The sequence below is a fragment of the Phocoena sinus genome, chromosome 9, assembly GCF_008692025.1.
Source record: "Phocoena sinus isolate mPhoSin1 chromosome 9, mPhoSin1.pri, whole genome shotgun sequence".
Classification (NCBI taxonomy): domain Eukaryota; kingdom Metazoa; phylum Chordata; class Mammalia; order Artiodactyla; family Phocoenidae; genus Phocoena; species Phocoena sinus.
In genome coordinates, this window is record NC_045771.1 from 77,044,071 (window position 1) to 77,069,840 (window position 25,770).

At 36.2% G+C, this 25,770-nt stretch overlaps 1 protein-coding gene across 6 annotated transcripts in view; it reads right to left on the bottom strand.

Annotated features, from left to right (window-relative positions):
• DMTF1 (cyclin D binding myb like transcription factor 1) overlaps window positions 1–25,770 on the bottom strand; it is a 44,175-nt gene that overhangs the window by 1,337 nt on the left and 17,068 nt on the right. For 4 of the 6 annotated variants that reach the window (XM_032643887.1, XM_032643889.1, XM_032643890.1 and 1 more), the window contains 13 exons: window positions 24,880–24,974; window positions 21,080–21,194; window positions 20,117–20,193; window positions 14,961–15,118; window positions 13,790–13,822; window positions 12,785–12,894; window positions 10,485–10,713; window positions 9,113–9,264; window positions 7,384–7,593; window positions 4,569–4,654; window positions 1,756–1,911; window positions 834–1,208; window positions 108–255 (listed from right to left, as the gene is read on the bottom strand). In XM_032643887.1, the coding sequence (XP_032499778.1) occupies window positions 108–255; window positions 834–1,208; window positions 1,756–1,911; window positions 4,569–4,654; window positions 7,384–7,593; window positions 9,113–9,264; window positions 10,485–10,713; window positions 12,785–12,894; window positions 13,790–13,822; window positions 14,961–15,118; window positions 20,117–20,193; window positions 21,080–21,194; window positions 24,880–24,974 (1,944 nt within the window). Of the gene's footprint in view, window positions 1–107; window positions 256–833; window positions 1,209–1,755; window positions 1,912–4,568; window positions 4,655–7,383; window positions 9,265–10,218; window positions 10,292–10,484; window positions 10,714–12,784; window positions 13,067–13,789; window positions 13,823–14,960; window positions 15,119–20,116; window positions 20,194–21,079; window positions 21,195–24,879; window positions 24,975–25,770 lie in introns of all 6 variants that reach the window. The other 2 variants (XR_004351542.1, XR_004351541.1) reach the window with 2 other exon arrangements.

The window sequence follows — 25,770 nt, forward strand, 5'->3', positions numbered from 1 at the left end:
CTAATCCATGTCAAGAATTTAGAGTAAGTGTTCTTCTACCAAAGTGAAAATTTAACAAGCAGATTTCCACCTTAAGATTTATCAGGCACTCGAAGGAGTTACAGTACCTGTTAGTGTTGTCAAAGGCAAGACAGATTCAGTATCTATAACATCAGATGTCTGGATAAAGCCATGTGGTGAAGGAACGATAAGTATCGTTTCATCATCAATTGTTGTTTGATCAACTTGTTCTTCTATGGTAGGAGACCCTAAATCCTAAGTAATAATAATTAAAAAAATGAGATTCTGTCTCATATTCCTTATTAGTTTTCCTTAAGTCCCCAAACACATTTAGGCTTGAAGGGACTTAACTTTCAAATATTATCCCACTTTGAAGTTAAAATTAAAAGAAATCAAAGTTAAGGTCTTAAAATGGACAAAAGTAATAACCTCATACCCCAATGTATTACATACTAGCAAAAAGTAATTTTAAAGAACCAATTCAGCTATAGACCCTGAATATAGAAGAAACAATGCTGTAACACTGTGGGATGAGGTTCCTAAACTGAACCACAAAGACCTGTTACAAACCATCCTCAGGAAAATGCTTCCATGGGTTCCAACAAACATTTCTCAGTCTATAGGGGGTGGAGAAGGAAAGGTTTTAGTGAGGAACTGTGGTAAGAGCAACACTGCTGGTTGAATGATACTTCAGGTCAGGTAGGGGTTTGTGCTTTATTTTGTGTGTCTAAAGAAAATAGGAGGTACTGAGGACATCTTTCCATAAATGATTTCTAGGCTTTTCCCAAACTGCAGGTTTGAGGCTTAAGGCTATTTCCTTAAGTGCAACTCACCTCAGTAACATAAGCCCGGGCTAAAGGGGAGGGTGCGTCCTCTTGTTGAAGGTGGGTGTCAGAGGTTTCTTCTGTTCTGACCATAACACTGTTCATCAGTTCTGTGCTATTTTGCTCACTGAATCTGGATATATGAGCATCATTAAATGATGGCTCTACAGTAAGCTTAGGCTGATGAATTTCATCTGGGAAGGTGTCTGCTTCTAGGGCATCTGGAGGCTCAGGAAAATCAGATGAGTGAATATCACTATCCACTGTCAGTTCTGCTTGCGATATGGAAGAGGTGATGTCTTCTGTGGCAACTGTCTGAATGATGACTCTTGGTGTGTGACACTGCACTGTGACGTTGTCACTTGTGTTCAACAAATGTTCTGGCTGTAAAATGTTAAAGAAAACGACCAGTGGCAAAATGAAAAAGTACCCACCAGACTAAAGTTATAGACAACAAATGATATTTATAAGTGGAACCCTATTGTCCCCTCCATGCCTCTGTCTCACCTCTGGAACTTCAGTGTTCTTATCACTGTTTTTCTAGAACCCCTATTCTTTACACAGTGGGGCCGCTGCTCTCGTAATATCCCTTTTCCCCTAACGGAAGTCCATGTCATGTAAGGAGACCCAGGGAACGAGGGATGTACCCCAGTGAAGGTGTAAAACATTGCTCCTGGGACAACAGTGGTAGGAAGAATTGTTTAAGTAAATGGACTACAATAGTATTGGCTCTTATATTTTGTATCAGCTAATCCTGGTCCCTAACAGGTATCGATACCAAAGTGTTTGAACGGAGCTCAAAATTTATTTCCCCCTCCCCCAAGATATTGTAATTGAAGGCACATGAGTCCATCTCTGGTGGTACTTATCAGTTCGCGAGTCTTTTCTACAGAAACTAGAAAAATCAAGGAATTTATGTAAGGTGACATACAGATAAAGCATGGACGATGATCTGTTCAGGAGAAGCAGGAGCGGCAGCCGCCAGGGTTACTGTGGGACTAGCAGTCAGAGTTAGCGGAAGACCTTGGCTTGAGCTTGTTTGAAGTAGGTAGGTGCCTGGAGTGCCAGTGGGCTGTAAATGGAAAGACTGAAGGAAGAAGAAAAATAAGATGAACACAGGTGCATCAAACCACTGAGTAAGTACACTTAGTACCCATTAAGTCTAGCTCTACATCCGAAATGGAGACTTTAATTTACTAGCCACAAATGTACTTACCAATCAGGAAGGGGCAAATAATAAAATGAAGGGTGTAACATTCTGGACCATTTATCTGTTGTAAGTCATTTCTCGGCCTGCAGCTTTAACAGAGGAAAGGCCTAATCCTACTCTTCACTCCCTGTATGTCTATGGTCTGGTCTCAGCTATCTGTTTCAGTCCAAGACATGGTCTCATAAGCCACTGTTTGTAGCACAGTAATCCAGCATACCTCGTCTCCCCTCTTTATCCCTTCTCTGTAGCACATAAAAACTAGCAGTCTCCCAGTTAAAACTTCACATTTTCCAAAAGGCACTATGGCAGTGTTTACTTACTTGAATAGATTTTTTTCATAGTATAATTTTAGGAAATTTTTTTATGTTCAGAGAATATGTATAGAAATAGCAATTAGTGTTCGTTGAAAGAAAAAACTTCTAATTGAAAAGCTGTTTCACTGACAGTACGTTTATCTTTTGAGATCTTTTATGAAAGTGTAACAAAACTATTGAACAACAACACACGTTTCACAACCATAAGCTTCTACGTGATAATCTGAGTTTGGTTTATCCTAACACTCTGAAGGAAAAGTTTTTGCACTTAGAATAGAGCTGGAAGTTAAAGTCATATAGCCTGGGTTCTTTAGTCTGATGTGGTCTTGTGGACTTAGGCCACAGCAGCTCTCCTGGCTACTGACTCACTGAATCTAGGTTTCTGTAATGCTAAAGCAGATATAGTAACTACTTTTCATAGAAAGGTTTGTCGAGGATTAGAAATGATTGTGATGGTGCCTGGCACACACTGGGGACTCAACTCACTTTTTCTTCTCTCTCTCTGTAAAAGTGAAAGCTAGCTGTTTTCCTAAAGGTTGTATTTATTAATCACATATTATCAGGCAGTATAATAAATACTTTACATGTACATGTATGTCATATACATGTATTTTATTTAATATGCTTAAATACATTTAATGCTCATAAGCTGAGGCACTATTATCATGTTTTATTTATAAATAAGAGTCTCTAAATATTTGATTGTGACCCTGTAAGTTAAAACCTGAACACATACCCTAAATATATGTGTATATATTGTTTATTAGGCCAGGGGGAAAGGGAGGGTGAGGTGGCAGAAAATGTAAAGCGAAGTTGTTTTCTACCTATGGCAAATGGTCTTCTTACACATCCCTATTTTGGAGACCAATGGATTAGGAAACCGAGGCTTAAGTTAAGCAAGTGGCCTAGCAGGAGATCCAAAAGAGAACCTTTTGGGGCTTCCCTGGTGGCCCAGTGGTTGCGAGTCCACCTGCCAATGCAGGGGACACGGGTTTGTGCCCCGGAGCGGCTGGGCCCGTGAGCCATGGCCGCTGAGCCTGCGCGTCCGGAGCCTGTGCTCCGCAACGGGAGAGGCCACAACAGTGAGAGGCCCGTGTACAACAACAACAACAAAAGAACCTTTTGCTAGGTGGGCCATTCCTATGAGATTTGGCTGTGGATAGGATAAATAAACTTGCACTAATACCCCTTATGTTCTTCACGGCAAATAAATCTTGACATAATTTAAATAAAATATACCTTATATATTCTTCATGAAAAATGAGCTAATAATTCTGGGTTTACCTATTTTAGAAAGAAGGGAAAGAACTGGGGCATTTTTCTTTCCAATTTTCATCATCACCCCTCCAAGGAATTACATTTAAATTAGCAGTCATGCCCCATCTCTCCCCAAAACCTCTTAGCATAGTTAACCCCTAATCTGTTTTCTGTCTCTACAGATTTGTCTATTTTTGACGTTTCAGATAAATGGGAGTCGTACACTATATATTTTGTGTCTAATTTCTTTCACTTAGCATAATGTTTTCAAGGTTCATCCTCGTGGTAGCATATTTTTTTACTGCCAAATAATCATTTGTATGGCTGCAGCACATTTTATTTACCCATTTATCAGCGGATGGACATATGAGTTGTTTCTGCTTTTAGTTATTATGAACATTCATGTAAAAGTTTTTATGTGGACATATATTTTCACTTCTCTTAGGTACACCTGGGATTAGAATTAGTAGGTCATATGATTACTGTATGTTTAACCTTTTTAGGGATTGCAAGATTCTTTGCCTAAGTGGCTATATCATTTATGACTAGGACTTTTAAATCCTGTATCCCACAATGGGCTAGTAGTGTTTACTGACTGTTGTTAAATAATTAATTCCATAAACTTTTTCTCAAATAACCAATATGAACTTTTTGAGTATATATTTATGACTCAATAAAAATACATAGCATGTACCCTACTTGTTAGCACTGTCATTTTCATCTATAAAAAGAACATATTATTGGTTTATATATAGATTAAAAGACAAATTATAAAAGTGGAAGTCTGATTTATGTTGTCTTCTAACCATCTTGGCTTTCAAAGCCATGGATATAGTTACACTTAATGACAATCAGGTTAATTTTTACATTTCATTTGCTTATATAACATTTCTAAAACTGATACCAATTGATCTTTCTTATGCATAACATGGCCAATATCTGCTTTTTAAAGTAGTTACTCACCGGAAGAATCTCAAAGGTCTGTAGTGTTCCACTGTTTAGTGTTATTGTTTCCGAGTCAACGGTAGCAGCCGGGGAGTCTGCTGAAGCTGTGGTAAGAACAAGGACAATAAACAAACACTTTTTAAATTTAAATTTTCTTAGTGTACTCAATTAATTATGAGGGCAATCTCGTATTGAATAATTTGCCTGGAAACCCGAAGTCATTTAAATTTCTTATAAGAGATAAGAAATCTAATGGACTTGTCTGGGATGGCACAGATATAAGGGTCAGCCAGCCATGACCCACAGCCAAATCCAGCCCACTGTCAGTGTTTGTAAATGAAGTGTTATAGGAACACACTCATTCCTGTTCGTTAATGTATTTTCTGCGGTTGCTTTTGCGTTACAAGGGCAGTTGAGTAGCTATGACAGAGACGATATTTGCTAACCTCTGCTATAGATCATGAAATATTTCTAATGTTAGGAAGTAAGAGGAATACACCAAGGCTAACCTGCAAAGAGACAGGAACTTGATAAAATAAGTTTTCCTGGACCTTCTGGTAAGAAGTATAGATGTCTGGAATATATAGGTGTCCTGTAACACTAGGCTTTAGTTGTAGTGACATCACTTCTGGCAATGTAAACCCGGGCAAATAACTTACTTTAACCCAAACTAATGTTCAGAGACTTTATCTGCCCTGTCTACCTCATATAGTTGTTGTGAGGATCAGAAACATGAAATACATATAGTGTCAGATGACTGTACTAGGGAGACTAAATAGCACTTCAGAGACCGGACAGTATGATCTCTTTACAGATATGTCAGCTGAGGCTCGGACTTGGTTATTGTCTGCTGCTCAAGGTTATATGGAACTAGGGCTAATGAGAAGAAATGTAATCTCTTTTGGTGCTTTCAGTTCCACCTGTAGGTAAATCTATGTGAAAAATGATTTGAAATTGACTTTTAATGTATAATGTTTATTATATTCTGACTATAATGCTTCTCAGTTTAAAAGAAATGCACTGAATGCATGTTAGTTCTCTTACTATTTGATGGATTCTTAAGATCATACCTAGAATAATTTGAAGTGATTTCAGATAAATAACCTAAATGAAAGGTAAGCAAATTATGGCTGGAGACAAATGTGGCTCAAGGCTAAGAATGTTTTTTACATTTTTAAAGGATGGTTTAAAAACAAAATAGAAAATTTCATAGAGATCTATGTGGCCTGCAAAGCCTAATATATTCATATTTACTGTTCTGGCCCTAAAGTTTGCTAATCCCTGACCTCTAACCTAAAGAAAGAAACAATCATGAGATTTTAGCCCAAATGGCAAGAATAATGGGTGTGTTGTAAAACTCTTACTATACTCACATTTCTTGCTGGAAGAAATAAAATTATTCTAGTACTTAAAAAAAAAAAAAAAAAAAGCCATGCTGTGAACAATATTAAGGTACCATTTATAAAACGTTTGCTATTTTCCCAATAAGCATTGTCAACCCAGTAGCCAAGGAAAACTGTAACATTCTCCATGCACAAAAAATTTTTAGCCAACAGCAGCTCTCACATTTATGGTGGACTAGTAATTTCAGTTGCTTTGCAATCCTCAAGACTACAAAACAAAACAAGCAGGGCTAAAGAAAATAAATTCTTCATGCTTTACTGCACTGGTAGAAAGCTAAAGCAAATAACCAAATTTAAATTAGAACTTTAAGAATAAGACAAGCATAATTAATTTAAACATCAGAATATAGGTTTTTTTGGTCTGTTTGTTTTTTGCTGTGCAGTTTGTGGGATTTTAGTTCCCTGACCAGGGATTGAACCCACACCCTGGGCAGTGAGAGCACGGAGTCCTCACCACTGGACCGCCATGGAATTCCCAGAAATACAGTGTTAATAATGCCAATAAGTGGCCCAATGATTCTCAAATGGGATCATAGAGTATATGTGAAAATCTGTAGGGTGTTTTTATTTGTCATACTGACTGGAAAGCACGGTTGGCATTTTGTGGGTGAGGTCAGGGGACCCTAAACATCCCGCAGTGTGCAGGAGGACATCCCTGCCAAGAAAGAACTGTCCCACTTAAAATGCCAATGAGAATAACACCAAGTGATTGATAAACTCTTGGCAATGGCCTTTCCATAGGCAAATAACATTATGTAGGGAAAAAAAGTGAGGTAAAAGTGAAAAATAATATGGTTCTGAGAATTTTATCCTCATTCCTTTTCTGTCCCTCTCTAATGGAAAGGTAGAAAGATCAACTTGGCTTAGATCTTAGGAAATAAATTTCCTCTCCCTATAACAATCACTGGGCTCTCATCTCATTAAGCACAAAAAAAATGTCACAGGCTAAGGAAAAGAGAGGGGTAAACAAAACAGTTCCCGTAGGACACTGGTTCTTTACTCTCTGAAGAAAATGTTTTTCAACCTCACCAAAACCCATGTCTTCTACATTTGACTTCAAATCCATTCTTCATTTGTGTGTCTTCTGGTGAATTACTACAAATGATGTGCCATCCTAGGGACTCTCTTTCTTTGCTTAGTTGACTGTATTTTAGGTAGTTTTCTATTAACCATTAATTCTTTATAACACCTAGAAAGTAAGATGATTTAAAATGGTTTATAATGGCTGGGCAGTGGGTTATCATTCTTTCCTGTCACACATTCATCCTTTGTGCAAATATTAATCAAGCTAATAAACAAAAAATGCCTTAGATCTCCTTTAATTTCTCAACTTGGATAAATTTCTGTCAACATTCTAGAAGACTGAAAGGTGTCAGAGCCATTAACGAAATCATATAGTTCAAACAGCATGGAGTCTGAAGGTTACTTACAGACATGGGTGATCTGGACTGGAATCTGCAGGGCTGTCATGGGGCTTGGAGAGATGGCTGTATTGTCTTCCAAGCGGGCAACTCTGATCTGAACATGCTGTACGCTGGAACTGGAATTACTGTTTGGAACTCCAGATCCTGATTTATTCTCCAAAAGCGTTGGGTTGTTTTTTTGATTCTCATGTAACTGTTTAAGACCTTTTATCAAGACTGAAGGGAGATGGGTAGACAAAAAGAACATTGATTCTCCGACAGACCACCATCTAAGCAGCAAGGGAGGTGGGGGGTAAGGAGGGAAAGTATTTGGAATAAATAATTGTATACTGGATATGTGATCTTACCAAAATAACAATAAAAATATTTAAAAACTACAACCTGTCTGGAAATTTTTGGAAACATCCGTCAAAAGAGATTTAAAAAATTCATAACATGATACTGTTTTTGCCATCAAAGATGAATTAAAAGCCATTGTAAGGAACATGGAAATAAGACATTTTCTATGTCCTAGGACTTCTTGATAAAATTCTTATTATTTAGGGAGAATATTGGTAATGCTAATTAACTTATTTTCAGTCAGCAATGAATAGTCTACTACTCTCCCTCCCCCAACCCTGGGCACTTTTTAGCCACTGCAAGAACATAATCAGTTGGCTGTGAGTCTAACTTACAACTCCAGAGTAGCAGCTGAGCTTTTCCAAACAGTATGCAACCGCCTTGAGTTCTTGTACAGGAAAGCCAACTCCTCTACTAATCATGATAAACTACATCAATCCTCTCAGGTAATGCTGCAATCTGGCTGGGTTCATGTTACATTAGTATTCATTTACTCTCCTGGTTATACCAGAATTTATAATTTTTAAAGTGTAAAATAAATTTATAACTGGGTATTTAAAACATTTTCATCAAGCCAAATTCCTCAGCATTTAATTTTCCTTTGCAAAAATGGAAGTTGGAGCACTAGACCAATGGGAGGGAATCTGATTACCTAAATCATACAGACTACAATTTAGTTCCGTGTCTAAGAACAAAGCAGACAGTGAAGTGGAAAGTATGCTATATCTCACTTAAGCAAACCTAAGATCTCTAGATTTACATAACAAATGAAATTAGAAATTTGCAAGCTTTTGTTCTACAAAATAAATCACCACAGAATTTCTCTAACCCAGTTATTTGAAATTATTCAATTCGTAAAAGTTGATTTAAATGTAAGTTCTTACATCTTTGTATACAGTGAAAATACACATTTAAAATTTACTTCCTCTTCATAGTTTATGTGAAAGGATAAGAATGTGTGTAGATGTGTATAGTTTTTTTCTTTTGCGGTACGCAGGCCTCTCACTGTTGTGGCCTCTCCCGTTGCGGAGCACGGGCTCCAGACGCTCAGGCTCAGCGGCCATGGCTCACGGGCCCAGCCGCTCCGCGGCATGTGGGATCTTCCCGGACCGGGGCATGAACCCGCGTCCCCTGCATCGGCAGGCGGACTCTCAACCACTGCGCCACCAGGGAAGCCCGATGTGTATAGTTTATCTTTGGTGCTTTGAGAATTAAAAGTCATATCAACTCTTCTCAGGGGAAGACAGTTACCCAAAGAAATAGGGCAGAGGTTGAAGTAAAAGCCTACTATGATTCGTATCTCTTCAGCTGAGGCAAAGAACTTCTAACCTCTAATTCCTTGAGGACTAAATACGGTAAGACAAAGGAAGGACTTAAGAAGCAAATAATACATTACCAGGGAATGAAACATCCTTATGGTTTGCAATTTGCCTTTTGATGGTCCACCATTTACTTCGAAGCCATTGTGGTGAACGGACACTGCTCCATCCCTCTGCTAACAGATCCCAGTTTATGTCATTTTCATCAGCTACATCAAGCTCTGCTATCCTACAAGTTACAAAATAAGCATCTGTTAGATGTTTGTTTCTCCATAAGAACCCTCCTCTAACTACAGATGATGGCACTGGCAATAAAGGGAATGGCAGGTTGTGTCACTGAGATACTACTGTTCAGTTATAGGAAAGGATGGACTGCAGGAGTGCAGACCTGCTTCCACAGCTAAGAGCTATGAAACATCACAGTAGCAGCCTTGTTAATGGTACCACCAATGGGCCATACCATAAATGGTCAGAACCAGATGAAGCACCATGAAGGAAAGGGAATAGCTAAAGGTTAGAATAAGATAAGGACAGGTTTAGTTGTATAGTGTTCTACAGTGTTTTATAGTATGTTATAATGTTATTTCCTAGATCTGAGCTTTTCCATTTGTAAAATAAACAAAATTACTTAGAAAGGAACTATTTATAAAGATGACTAGCTGGAAAAAACTATATTAAAAACAAAACTCAAAACAAAGTAATAAAAAGATAAAAACAATACTCAGGCAGCAACCCAAAAAACCACAATCAATACAAAATAGTACAACTAAATTTGGGGTTTTAATGTCTATTTGTTTTCTACTTTTAACTGTCACGATCTTGATTTTCAGTAGGGTGTAGCCACAAAAGCAACTTCTACTACTTAAGTGTCTCAGCTATTTTCTTGCTGGTATTTTTGCTCATTTGAGTTTCTAAGTCTAAATGGTTAAACCAACTAATGTAAAAAATAAACTTGGGATTATCTTAAAGCTATTTTTGGATATGTATGAAATGGAAGTGTCTAATTTGGTCCAATTTGAAGGTGTGGGTTAACTGTAGACTGGGCAATCTTAGCATAGTAGCCAAAGATTGAAGGGCATGGAGACTGATAGCCCTCTTACCCTCAACATGGTCCCTCTTGGCTAGGACTGAGGCACATTGGTGGGACAGTGGAAAAGCTGCACTGCCGCTGCCTGTGCCATACCTGTTCTGTGGATATAGAGAGGACTTCAGTCTCCACGCCTTCAATCTGGTACTTTACACGAGCACTAAATCCACTAAAAAAGGAACAAACACAAAACAAAACAAAAAAGAGCTCAATATGAAATATTTAGGATTTTAAACAGTGGCTCTCTATGGAAAGGATGCTATTCAGACATTAGGCATCTATGGAAACCAAAAGAGGAAAGCCAATCTAGATAGCCACGGCAATTAAGCAGCTTTTGTTATTAGAAGATTTAGGACACAAACCTGAGGATGAGATTGATTTCATCTTCCTTGGTCCACTCAGTACCTCCACTCTGTTTCCAGTTCAGGTAGTTGAGCCATTTAGAACGACACTGCTTTTCTGAGCGAGTACCCACCCGCTCTGCCACAGCTGCCCAAGACACACCCTGTGTGACTATGTCACCTGGCTCAGTGCTCGTCAATTCATGAACCACCTCTGCAAGTCTCTTTTCTTCTTCTTCTGTCCACTTCCCTGAAAGAAGGAAATCATCCAGACTACCACTGCTACCTTCTCCTTATTTTGCAAATCAGATTCAGCCCTGTATTTCAAGAGACTGATGGGAAGTATGCAGTAATATTAGAATTATTTCTGAATGAAACATGGAAATCCTGCATATACCTGCTAAGACAGTTACTAACCCAGTAAAGTTCTTAGTACTACAAAAGAAAATATAGAATCCTAATAGAAAGCACAGACTGACTCTTTAAGGAAAGAAAAACTACTCAAAACATAGCTAGAAAAAATTATATTTTCTCAAGTTATATTAAGTCCTAACTGGGAAGTGTTCCATTGATGGCTTGATGGACACAAACATTCATACTTTTTTCTTAGTCCCACCTAAGATTCCTTGCTCCGCAGAAGTGAAGTAATAAGCTCAACAGAGACCATTATTTACAGGAATGAAAGAGGAGGGACAAGTAGAGTAACACCTATGGCTTCCCACCCATTTCAGTAAAAATAAAAACTAGGTTTATACCATCTCCTTTCCCAACTCCAAGCTACTGTGATAAAATATAAGTCTGAGACTGGTAATCACATATATTTCTATTTCCGTTTTTTTGAACCCATGAACCCACTAATAATATCACATGTTCCTATTAGTCTTTTTCTTAGAAAAGCTTAAGCAGAAAAGCAGGAAAAAAAAAGAAAATCTCTTAAAAATGTCTTCCACTCTGTTTCCATTTTGTTACTAGTAGCTGAAAACTTCTGGAAAATTTCAAAAAGGCTATGTGCTTGCCTTTCAGGCATTCATTCAACAAATATATACTGAATATCTATGTGCTAGACACAGTTCTGGGTATCATGGATTCAAGACAAAGTCCTGCTCTCCTATTTTAGCATGGCAAAAAAGGAAGGGGAAACTCAGACTGCCATCTCATGGCGTGGTCCAAAGAGAAAACTCCTGATCCAAAACGATACATAGCAACAAGGCAAGTTAACAGGCAGAGCATTCCCTCAGGCTGGCAATCAGGGAATGGCACAGTGTTTTTCCATTATGCTCACAAAAGGGGTTCTATCCTTAGTGTCTTACATGAACCTCTGGGGTCCCATCGTAAGTCTAAAGCTCCCATTCCTGCTTCATTCATTAAGCTGTCATTCACTACAGAATTAGAGTTGGTGGAATTTATGTTTTCAGTGCCTTATAGGTAATAGTGCTGGCGGAGTGGTTAAGGAGGAAACATTCCTGACTCCACTTCAGCAGGGTAGTGGGTGAGGATGAAAATTATATTCCCTGGAAGCTCAAGCCTAGATTGAGAACTATTTTTCTAATTAGAAGACTGAGCATAGATTATGGATCATTCAGAAAAAATGAGAGCTGAAAAGGGAACTGTGAAGTCATCTATTCTAACTTCTTCATTTTATAGAGGAAACTGAGGCTCAGAAAGGTTAAGTGAGAGTTGGTGGCGGAGCCTAAATACTCTTGTTGGTCATGAAGGTTAGGTTTAACAGTATCTATCATCAGTTAGTACATCTGTATACATTACGAATGGACTGGGCATCTGTGGTCTGGCCTGAGGACTGAAACACCAATCACGAGCTTTTTCTATGGAAAAATGTACTTTGAATTTGAAATAAGCAAAATACATACAAACCTCCGGAACACAGCTTCTTCCCAAGTTGGGACCTGCCTAGAACTAAAGTTTTTCATAAATATGAGTTGATAAGCTGTTACCAACATAAGATCAATAGTTAGATGGGCTTAAATTAAAATTACTTCCTACATATATGCCTTAAAAGTACCTATTAGACTTAAAAATAGTTACTTCTCCGACTGAGCAGTTCTGAATTGCTACAAAATGGAAACATGCTAGACCTAAATAAAACCTTTGAAACTGAGATGTGTCCCTGTGAAAAATATCACCTTACTACACAGAGCAAAAAATAAAGGATTAGTTGGGTCTATCTGAAGAAAAAGGACACTAGAAAATAAAACCTCAACTACAATGAATGGCAAATCTCTTTCAGAACAGAAGAGAAAGCAGTATCTGAAGGGGCAGGAAGCTCAAATGGTGACAAAAAACACCAGTGGCACTCACAGTACCTGTGTTGCAAGTGTCCTTCATCAGTCGGCACCGATCTTTGACAGAAGAGGCACTCCTTCCTAGCGCCGCCCCTATTGTTGCCCAGTCATTGCCATGCTTTATCCGGAGCCTAAAACAAGAGTCTGCCAATCAGCATTTGGTTCAATTGTTTTCTCCCTTCTAATTTCATCATTTATTCTTCATTCTTCTTCTTCCCATTTGACTGGTTTGGAAGTTGTGGGCAGCAATACTTTGAGAGCCAAAGTTTGAAAGTGTGGCCTTTTTTTGGGGTCCACAGTTGTCTGTGGGTGAAAAAAAAACAGGCAGCAATTGCCTTTTTCCTGGGTCAGAGAAGAAATAAGTAACTTGGATATGTGTTCAAAAAAGACCAAATTTCCCCTCAGGTTACTGACACAATTTCCCAGGCAATCCCCAGATTTCTCCCTTTTGAGCACTCCTAACAAGCTCTTCTCAGACACCTGAAACAGTTTCACAAGTCCTTATTATCACAAACAGGATCAGCCTTCGGGTTTTTTTTTTCATGATCCATACAATCCATTAACCCATACTTTATGGTCCCAAAATTATGTTTCCTGCAAAATAAGACTGTATAAGGTAGAGTCAGCCCAGATAGTCAGTGAAACATTTGCCAACTCGCCATTCTAAAGTAAGCCATTAGCACAACCCTGTTTTTGATCCTGGTGTGTAAGTTCCCCAGACTTAGTCCTCAGGTCACCAAGAATGGCAATCTAATCTCTTTTGTAACCCCTATTAGTGGTCTAAGGACGCATTACATTTAGTTACTAACAACAAGAGAAGACAATTCATGGACATGGCTACTCTGTGCAGATATAGATTTGATAAGTTCTTTACATGGTCAACTATGCTTAACAGCAGGATTAAATTATACTAGTCTACCAAAAATCTCTTGACATTTTCAAAGTAAAACTTTAGAAAACACAAAATATTAAAAAAAATTAAAACACAACTATCAGAATTAATGAAAAAAAGAAAGTTAAACTTACTCCTTGAGCTTTTCAATTTCTTCAGGTGTGTATCTAGAAATTTAAAGAAATTTTTAAAAGATCAATTAAACAAAGAATGCTAAAAAACTTAATAAAAATCAGAATTTCACTTAGGGAGCCAAATGTTGTCACTTAGCATATTGATAACATTTTTAAAGTAATCAATTTCAAAGTAGATTAATAAAAATCAAAATTAATGCCTCTATTTAAAAAAAAACCCCAACAAATACGTTAAGCTATAATAAAAGTGAGCACTGTAACAATTTTCTCTAGGAAAATTCAGCATTTAAAACAGATTTTCCCCTATGCTGCCTAACTCTTGCGCTATTTCAAGTTAGGTTCAGGTACTCTAATATCATAGCTATTCTGAAAGACTTATGGATGACATGGTAAACTGGAGCTAAAAAGAAAATCTATGGTCAATTCTCACAAGTCACTGAAGAATTTTAAGTTCTCTTTATTTTCTCTACCCATGCACGGACAACTGACATATTCTTACTCCATGTAAAGGCTTTCTTTTTAGTGGGTAAGTACTCAATATAGCCAATGCAATGTTCTTTTTAAAAGCAGTATCTAGAAAGCCACACTACTACCACCTAAAACTCCCAGAGAGAAATTTAAAATATGCCAACACCACCATATTATCATTTCATTGAAGATATGATGGCTTCCCACAGATATTACTGATATATAATATCGGTAATTATATCCAGAAATTCATTATATCCAGAAATTTATTTTCTACTCTGGTAGAAAATTATTTAAAAAAAACAAAAGAAGTCACTGACCTAGGAAATGTTATACTATAGATATGAATAGGAAAAATGTTAACCAATGAATTTAGAGTTCTTTTTACACTTCCTAAATCTTTAACCACTACTATACTTTTTATAATGTTACTTTACTACAAAGCAGACTTTGATGTATTAAGTCAGCTAAGTCTTAAACCCATATAAAGTAATTTAGATTCTAATTTCTAAAAGAGGCCGTATTGTAATGAGGTTTCACCGTATTTACAAAATGGACCTGGAGAATAAAAATATGAACATCACTCAACAGTAATTCATAACTATCTCCAATTAAGGCTTTTATCATAATTTTATTTAAAAAAAGTTCCTTAAATATTTCCCCTAAATTACATGAAAACATGCAGCATTACAAGTTTTCATACTTTCCCACATGGTTTCTGTCATCATACATGCGAAGCACTCTTCTATAAACTGCAAACAAAGGCCGGTTCAGACCCCATGCTATAGTCCTGTAGAAATCTTTTCTTTCGTCTTTTGACATCTCAAAGATGATTTCTGTAGCATCTTTTATTCCGCGTGCCTAAATGGGTTACATTTCTTTGATTTAGGGATTTCTGATAAAATGCATATGGATATACTATGCTTTTTAAAAGTTTTTTTATGTTAAAATCATCAATGGCATTTAGAAAAATAACATACTGATAATTCATTAATAAGTCAAATATAAAGTTTAAAATGCTGCAAGAGATAATACAATGATACTTAAGTATTCCAAAAATAAGTTGTATATAATTCAATAAAGTCCTGCCAACCCCTTTTAAAATTACAAAAAATTAAATCTAAAGAAAGTAGAAAAGGAAGAAATCGTAAGAACAAAATTAATATAATCAAATCAAGAGTAGAAAGGATAAGCAATGCTAAAAACTGGTTCTTTGAAAAGATCCATGAGACTAAATAAAAACAAAAAGATAAACTTATGGCAAAACTTAAAAAAAAAAAAGGACAAAACAATACTAGAGATGAAAAATGGCGCCTAAGGAGAGATGCTACAGAGATTAGATAGTTGAACATTATAAAAATTTTATGGCAATAAATTTGAAAACTTATATAAATGTATGATTTCCTAGAAAAAGTCAACTTACCAACTGACTCAGGAAGAGAAAGAAAATCTAATAAACACAGACCATGAAGAAAATTTAATCAGTTATTAATAATTTTCCCACAATGAAAACACCAGGCCAAGATGACTTTACAGGTAAACCCTACCAAACAATTAAGAGAAACATAATTCTGATTTTAAACTATCCTAAAGATAAAAAGGGGGTGGGGCTTCCCTGGTGGCACAGTGGTTGGGAGTCCACCTGCCAAAGCAAGGACATGGGTTTAAGCCCTGGTCCGGGAAGATCTCACATGCCGCAGAGCAACTAAGCCCGTGTGCCACAACTACTGAGCCTGCGTTCTAGAGCCCGTGAGCCACAACTACTGAGCCCGCGTGCCACAACTACTGAAGCCTGTGCACCTAGAGCCCGTGTTCTGCAACAAGAGAAGCCACCGCAATGAGAAGCCTGAGCACCGCAACAAAGAGTAGCCCCCACTTGCCGCAACTAGATAAAGCCCACGCACAGCAACAAAGAACTAACGCAGCCAAAAATAAAAATAAATAAATAAATTTATTAAAAAAAAAAAGATAAAAATCGGGGACAATTCCCCACCCATTTGGTTAGGCTAGCGTAATCTCAATAGCAAAACCAGACAAGGGGAGTTTCAGAAAAGATCTTCCGGGCCAAGCTCATTCATTAAAATAGATCCCCCAAATCCCCAAAATATTTTAGCACACTGAACTCAGTAATGTATAAAAAGGTTAATAATCAATGCAAAAAGTAATCTTACTCCAGGAATATGAGTTTGTATTAATTTCAGAAAAATTAGCAATTAATCACATAAGATTTATGGGAAAAAAAGTAAAATCTCAATAGGTATGGAAAGAGCAATCATAAAATCCAACATTCAAAAAGCATAAAGATTATAATAATTATAAACAGAGTATAACCTTTAAATATTGTAAATCACTATGTACACCTGAAACTTATATAATATTGTACATCAACTATACCCCAATTTTAAAAAAGCATAAAGATTAGAAAAGAATCATTTACAGATGTTATATATGTAGAAACCCAAACATCTATAATCAAAAATTATTTAAGAGTACTTAGCAAGAATGCTGGTTACAAAATCAATGCTGTCATTTGTATTTCTAGACAAAGCTCATAAAAAATCTTTAAAAATTCCCACTAATAATAGCATCAAAATTTAAAAAGCATTACGACTAAATCTTAGGCAAGTTACGCAATTCCTTTATGGAGCAAACATAAAACTATCAACTGACATTAAAGGGGAACTAATTAAAATGGAGAGCTATAAAATGTTCTTCAAGAGGAAGTCAGAATATTACAAAGATGTTAATTCCCTTCAAATTGATTCAGATTCAATATAGTCCCAATAAAAATTCCAACAGTTTTTCATTCTTTGCAGGTTGATTCTAAATTTATAATGGAAGAGCAAAGGGCCAAGAATAGCCAAGACACTCATGAAGAGACCTGCCCCGTCAGATATTGGGACTTCTGAAGACAGAGCTGTACTGGTGCAGGTATGAAACTGAACCTAAGAACAAATTAGAAAACCTAGAAACACATCTGTGGAAGTTTGAGTAGGACAGAATGGATATTGTAGACTGGGAAAAGACTGACATTCCCTAATGATGCTGGGACAATTATCATCCATATAAAACAAAACAAAACAAAAACAACCACAACCCAATAACACTGAAACCCTAACTCATACCCACAAGAAAAAAATCAGTGTGAAAGGCAAAACTATATATGTGAGAATATCTTTACGCCCTTGAGGCAGGGGAAGATTTCTTAAACAAGCTTGGAAAAACACAGAAGTAAAAAGATGATAATTTTGAAATTGGAATTAAGAATCTTCTTTCATCAAATGATACCTAGAGAGAAGGAAAAGACAGGCCACTAAATTGGGACAAGATATCTGTAACACAACCAAAAAACCATTAGTATCCAGCATACATTAAGAACGTCACAAAAAATAAAAAGATAAACCACCCCACAGAAAAAACTGATAAAAGGCACAAACAGGAATTTCAAAGAGGAAACACAAATGGCCAACAAGCATATAAAAATATGTAATCAGAGAAATAAAAATTAAATCCATAATAAAATACTATTTACACCCAAAAGATCTGTACAAATTAATAGCAAAAAACTAAAAAGAACCCAAATGACCATTAACTGTGGAACATGTAACTTATGGTATATATATTTGCATGATGAAAGCTAAAAAAAAAAATCAACAGGGGATGGGTCTCAAAATCACAATATTGAACAAAAGAAGCCAGTTACAGAATACCCAGAGAATGAATCAACTTACGTAAATTTCAAAACAGGTAAAATTACACTGATATGCATTTTAAACACTCTTCTGAATGTATTAAACTTCACGGTAAAAACTTTAAAATTTCAGAATCTTTTCTAAAATTGTTTTACGCAGTTTCAATTCTGCAAACAATTAAACCTAAATATTTACAAGTACCTACATGCAAGGCACTGTGTTGTGGGATATTATAGTGAGATGAAAAGATTTTTCTGCCCTTTTTTTTGTTGTTGCTTTTGACAATACCTTATCCTTTTACCCAAAATATGGAATATACAACACCTAATTAATTGGTTTAAAAATAGCTCCACAATGTTCCTGTAAGAGCACCACATAATGCAAATCACAGTCAAAAATCAAAATCAAACAAATTAGCTTTTCCCAAGATCAGTACATCTTTTTGGACATTTCCTATTTCTGACAATTCTATCATCATTCTCCCAAACATCCTCAATTTTTAAAAAACCCTTAATTATTCCCACTCCTCATTTTCCTTCTTCACCAATATTCAGTCACCAGGCTTCCTTAGAGACTACTTGCTTATCTGCCTTTCCCTGCCAATTCTATTTCAACTACTGTAAAGTCCTTACTGCTCTCACCTGGTCGCCTGAAATGGGTATCTAAAAGTCTTAATCATAAAGCTGAAAGAGTCCTTGGAAATCATCTACTCCAATCTCCTACACAAGAAACCAGCTTCTTAATTCCCCAAATTCAGTGTTTTTACCAATTCGTTGCTGCCTTATCTAAACCTGTAGCATTTTTCCAATTTTAACTTAAGTGTCTGTGATCAGTGGACAACTTTTAATACACTTCTAGATACATTTCAATGGTCACTATATTTCTGTTTCTCTTAAAACAATTAGCTTGGTGGGAAGGATCTTTCTTCACTAATAAAGAATTAAAAGTTTTTTACTCTTTATAATTTATAAAGGGTAGTTTAGGAGGAGTGCAGCTTAAAATTAAGCTTAAGAACATGGACATTCTAGGCAGCAGTGTATTTAAAATAGTAAAAAAGTGTACATAAACTAAGTATCAAACAATAGGAGAATAGTTAAATAAACTCTGTACACTTCCCATTCCCAAACAATGGTAATGGTCTCCATTTCAAACATGCGCTATTTGAACATAACTCCATTACTGGGATGGTCAGCAAGTCTCTGGAAAGATTTCCTTGAGAAGGGCACAGATCTACCTGCCCAAACTCTCCCTAAACTGAGTTACCAGTTCTTCTCATTTCTTATAGGATAGAATTCTAATTCTTTGGTCTGGACTTCAAAGCCCAAGTTCTAGAAGCTAATTATCTTGGTTTGGGTTAAAGGGGTTAATTTAACATACTCTGGGTTTGAACTCTGAATCCTCGACGCTCATCATTTACTTATGCTGTTCCCTCCAGCCCTACTCTACCCCTAACTCCCACCCCTTTCTTTAAAACTCAGCTCAAATCCTGCTCTTCCAAATATTTTCCATAACTGTCCTAACCCTGAGAATAAACTCTTCCTTCTTTGTTCTCATGCAGAATTAACAACATGTTATCACTCACAGGGCACAGAGCCTTATATCATTCTTCACCTGTTTTCAGAATTTCCACATGGACTGTTGGCAGGCATTTGAAAGCCAACACTATTTGTTAAAGCAATTCACATTTCTAGTGCTTCAAAAATTCTGTTTTCATCAGACATTTAATGAAGAGGATGACTAAGGTAACAGGATATAAGCCTGAATATGAAAATGGACTAAATTTTTTTTTAAAGGGGAAAGACTAGTGTGATGTCATAAACTCATTCAAAGAAGATGCATATCTTAGACTTTACACAACATAAATTTAAACCTTAATTTATAGGCTGCTTCAAAAGATGGGGCTTTAAGATTCTGAGAGGCTATTAAAATTCTGCCTAAACTTCAGGGTATTAACTAAAGCAATAAAGCTATTTTAAACTGAGAATTCAAAATGTGCTTAAAAATATAATCATACAACTGAGAATTATTAATCTACAACATATTAGCCAGTCATTCATTACATAATTACTGAAAAGCTCCTAAGTACTATATACAAAATGCTGCTTTGATATTTTTTGCAATTGGCGATGAAAAAATTAGTGAAACAAAAAAATATGCCATAAGATACCTTCAAATAGCGTTCAATATTGTTCATCAAAATATCAATTTCTTCCTTGGACCACATCCCCTGCTTCCATTTATGTCCTTTAAAAGAAAACAAGTAATGCTATAGAAAATATTATTCCTTGAGAGGAATAAAATGTAGCTAATTTAATGTCTCACTCATCTGAAATCTGAAAAATCCCCAGGTAAAGTTGCTTCTGTGACCTCTGGTTTTTAAGAAAGAATACATTTGACCCTACTAAATAGAGATAATAAGTAAAAGATTCATAAAAAATATTACTTCCTCTTAGTTACATCTCTTATTGTTTCAGCAGTATAGGACTTATAAGTACAAAAGCCAAATCACCCTCAAAACTTTCTGAAAAATTTCTCCAGTCAAAAATAAATTTTATGGGCAAAAAGACATGTATAAAAGATTCTAGGACAAGGTAAACACAATATACTGGATACCAAGTGAATAATTTATTCTTAATGAGTACTTACTGTACAGTGGTTGAAAACAATCAATTTACTTACTTTTTGTTTCCTTTCCTTACTTCAGAGTGGCATATACACAACCTCCACTTTGTTGTAGTAACTTCCTAGCAATCCTTATGAGCACAGCAGCACTATGAACACTGTTACTTTAAACCTCTAAGCCGCTTATCAGACCAAAGTTAGTAGCAGAACTTTGAAAAAAGGCTTGACTTCCTACTCCCATAAGCAATAACTGAATTGTCTTTTAAATGACACCACTGTGCATCTGTTTATAACCTACTTCATATCACAGAACTAATGATCAATGACTGAAAAATGAATATTGGTTTCATGGTCCCATTCAGAGCCAAATTTAATTCAATTAGAAAGGCTCAATTACTGTAACTACTCAACCATAATTATGAAGGCCCAACTCAGAATCCTTATGACTACAAGCTCTTCTTCATGTCCATTTTTTCCACTGGACACTAAAATTCACAGTATCTCTTACCTTTGTTAGTTAGAGAATCCTTATCTTCTTTAGTTGTAAACCATGCTTGGCTAACCGCTGAAACCTCCTCATTACCCAAGGGAGATATGTCGTCTAGTTGCTCATTCTGTAGAATCTTGAAAAGGTAAAAGAGAAAAAAAAAAGTAGCAGCCTGATTTAATAGCCAACCTGATTCATCTTTGTTTGTAATGCGAAGCACTATAAAACTCTAATAATGTGAAATCCATTTGTTTTAGTTATAATAAAATTATATTCAACTTACAAAGACAAATATTTTCTTGTTCTTTTAATAAGACAGTATGAAAGCAAAATTATCTGCATTAACAAAATATGACCTTCATTTAAACAAGTAAGTCAGTACTAGCAGCTTGAATTTTAGAGAATATTGGCTAAGATTCCATTAAGCACTTAAATTAATACAGGATACTCAAAGCCATTTGTATATTTATATATGTAAAACAAACTCATATATAAAGTAAAATGGAAATGCTGGGGTTGATTTCATGATTATTCATGTCCTCACAGGTAGTTTGCCACCTAAATATATAGTCATCTGTAATGTAATCTGTTGCTAAATCTAAAGGATTAACAGGCTAACTCAAAAGATGTTACTGCAAAATCATGATCTGCTTATTGTTTACTGACAACTTTGTTTTAGCCAACCTCTAGAGCTGATTCCTACCCTCCTTAATGTACCTTCTTTCAAAGAACTATATGGTACTACTTTCTATTATTATTGCAGTAAAAGTCTGTATGAGAAATGTGTAGTTAAAAAATAAGCTTTATTGAGATACAATTCACACATCATAAAATTCACCCTTTAAAGTATACAATTCAGTGGCTTTCAGTATATTTATGAAGCTACCACCAGGTACATTTTCTTTTTTTTTTAAATTTATGTATTTTATTTATTTATTTTTCACTGCGCTGGGTCTTTGTTGCTGTGCACGGACTTTTCTTAGTTGTGGCGAGCGTGAACTTCTCATTGCGGTGGCTTCTCTTGTTGCAAAGCACGGGCTCTAGGTGCACAGGCTTCAGTAGTTGTGGCAGGCAGGCTCAGTAGTTGTGGCTCGTGGGCTCTAGAGCCCAGGCTCAGTAGTTGTGGCTCACGGGCTTAGTTGCTCCGCGGTATGTAGGATCTTCCTGGACCAGGGCTCAAACCCCTGTCCCCTGCATTGGCAGGTGGATTCTCAACCACTGCGCCACCAGGGAAGCTCACCAGGTACATTTTTAATTAAGGACATACCTAATCCAGCAAATTCTGCAGGAACAAAGCTGTTTTTAAGAGACTTGGCCTTGAGCTAAAGAGAGCTATAGGGTAAGTGAAGAAGATTTAGCAAAAGTGCTACGATATCAGGTATGAACCTATTATAGGCAGACCAGGAAAAGGGGAGAGTCACATGCCTAGTGACCACTCAACCCAGTTTTGTCTCTGGATTGGATCAACTACTAACCTATGTGACTTTCTGGAGGTAAGTCCTAACAAAGTTTGAACTGTTTTTTGAGTAGGCAGACACTGGATCTCTACTTTCAAGAAGATATGAAACCCATCTCACTTCGAAAACAGAGAAACTGTCCATGAAAAATCAAAGCACAATGAGGAGAAAAGCCATGCCTCTACTGTCACCTACTTTATTTTTATATTTGGTGGTAATGAATACTTTGTATTTATAAAAATGTTGTTTTTTAAAACCATAGGCAAAAGCTAGAAATCACTGGAACAAACATGAAAAGCTTTATAACCCTGTATTTATGCATCATACATTTTAGATCTTTTTCTTTTAAAGATTAAGAGGACTTTATAAAGCTGAGAATTGAGACAGACTAGACAGATGATATCCAAGGCCTCTTATATTATGAAGGTCACAATTCTGTAAGATTTGACACAGGAGTTATTCATCAAGGGCAATACAGAGACCTATCAAAAGACCTTGCTACATATAATACCTACTTTTAAGAAATGTAATGTAGAAAATATCCTGAGATGATCTCTTATATTAATTAGTTCATTAAAAGAATAAAATCACCATTTTCCAAAGTGAGTCTAAATATACAGCAAAGCCCACTCTGAATCTCACAAATAAACCTGTCATGCCAATTAATCGCTGTCTTTGGGCAAACACTTAATGCCTTATGGCTCCAATTTTTCTGAAGAAGACTTACAATTATTACTTAAACCATATAATGTTAAACAGGAAAAGCCGTGAAATGAAGTAAATAATTATTAACTTTTAGTAGTAATATTCAGCACTGTCAATAAAAGTGAGTATAGAAGGAGACTTAGGTACCTGAAAGGCTATCTATCTATACTTAGTAATAAGTTCAGTAATAATAAGTATTTTAGTATAGTAAATAGTAATACGTTTTATAGTATATTACCCCCATTTTTCGCTATTTTATACATAAATCTTTTAAAGTTACTCAGGCTTTATTAGAATGCTGTTGCTTTCTAAATGAAGCCTTTTTGAGTTGGTTGTAGAGTTTCCTGTCTGTAACATATACAGGCTTAGAAATCTAAAAATAAGTATTTCATTCACTAAACACCTCTTGCAACCACAAAGTACTACATACATTGGGAATTTTTAAACTTTCTAATAGTTTTTCAAGCTTGTCCCACCAGTGGAATGAGGGAAGGGGCATTAGCTACTAAACTACGTGAAATAACTACACCTAGATTGACACAAAAAGCACACTATTTCTGAACTTCTAACTGTGCTGACTTTCACTCCCAACCTAATATTAATCTTATTTAAAAGATTTAGAAATTATTAATTATTTCGTTCATTAAAATGGTAATAACAAACCAAGAGGTTAATATTAAATTGTAATTCATTAAGTCTTCGGAAATAATCCAAACAAAATCGTGTAACTTGTCTAACTAGCACTGCTACTGCTCAATCTTATAACTAGGTTGTAAACCAAATCACACATATGTATAGAGTTATTTTCAATGTGCTAAAAATGGAATGGAAGTGAGACTACATAGTTTTTGAATCTGAAATGAATTTGACAAGACCCATTTTGAAGAAAGAATGTGCCCTATTATTTCTGAGGGTTTAGAAAAAAAATTCTGTCCAAATTCCCACTGAAATCCAAGAGTAGATTATGAGATCTCCAGCCTGGCTCAAAGCTGTCTGAAGCATTTTGGAGACTTGCTTCTCTGGAAATCCTGTCATTCTGGAACCACTCTGAAGCTCCCCACTGCAAACCATTCACAGTACACCGATCTGAGATGTCTTTAGTCCCTGATGTTACATATCAACTTGTAACTACTTTACTTCTTAACTGAAGGGTCACTGGGATGCTTCACATACGAAAAATAATGGTACAATGTCTACTGTCTACTTAAAAGTATTTTATTAAATGAAGAGATGAAGCAAAAGAACAAGCTAGTAAAAAGAAAGAACAATCAGCCAGAAATAAACTTACAAGTAAAATATATTTAAGCTGTTGGTTACTGAAGACAGCAAGGAATTCTGATTACTTTTTTTTTTTTATGAGAAATACAGAAGTTCATGTAGGAAAAAGGGCTAATTATTATTTAACCTCTTAACATGCGGTAAAATGTATCTAGTCCTACAGGCACCAAAAGAAACTACCTTAACTACAAATGTTATAAATTGTATCGTTGCTTACAATTCTGAGACTCACATATGTGGGGACTGGAAATCTGGATGAATAAATCCAACCTCTGTTCTGTGGTTGCTCCTTTGTCAGACAGAATATATTCTCATCATTTTATCACCTAAGGTATGTGTAAAGGATAATCTTCTTGTATCCAGTAAAAAGACTTACTATACCTGGATCTGTGTCACAGTTCCCTCAGTAATCTCATCATCTGCCACCTCTGTGGTTGCAGTCATGGTCACCTCAAAGCTCTGATCATTTTCTGAAACTTCAAGAAAAAGAACAGTTCAACTCCAGAATAATAATGGCAGCTTCTAATTATTAAAAAATATACCCAAGGAACAAGTATGTGATCATCTAATTTCTTAACATATTCCTTGCCAATATATCTACACATATATATGTGTGTATGTATACATTCATATACACATATTTGCTTAACAAATATCTACTGTGCACCTAATACATGCTAGGCATTGTTCTCGGCAACAATAAACAAAAAACCAAAAATTCTGCCTTCACGGCACTTATAGCCTAGGGGGAAAGATACAAAATGAACACGATATTATGCTGGAGAAGTATTTAGCAGAAAAAATAAAGCATGAAAGGAAATGTGTTGGAAGTGGGGGATAGTGTTTGGATTTTAGATAGGAGGCCAGGAAAAGTCACCAACATTTGGACTTTATCCATAAAGTCCATATATCATGCAGGTATATTGAGGAAAAGCACTTCAGGCAGATGGAAAGCCAAGTGCAAAAAGGCTCTGAGGTGAGGGCCTGCCTAGATTGTTCATAGGAACAGCAAGGAGGACAGTGTAGCTGGCCAGAGCAGACCAATCAAGATACTGTGTGGGGACTCACAGACCACTGTAAAGACTTTGGCTTTAACTCTCTTCCAATGGGTTGACCATTGGAAGATTTAGAGTAGAGGAGTGGTATAAACTTAGTTTTATTTTAATAGGATCACTCTGGCTGCTAAGGGGAAAATAGCCTGAAGGGCAGCAGAGGCTGGAGGGAAATCAGTGAAGAAGCTAATTCAATAATCTACGTAAGAGAGGTCAGTGG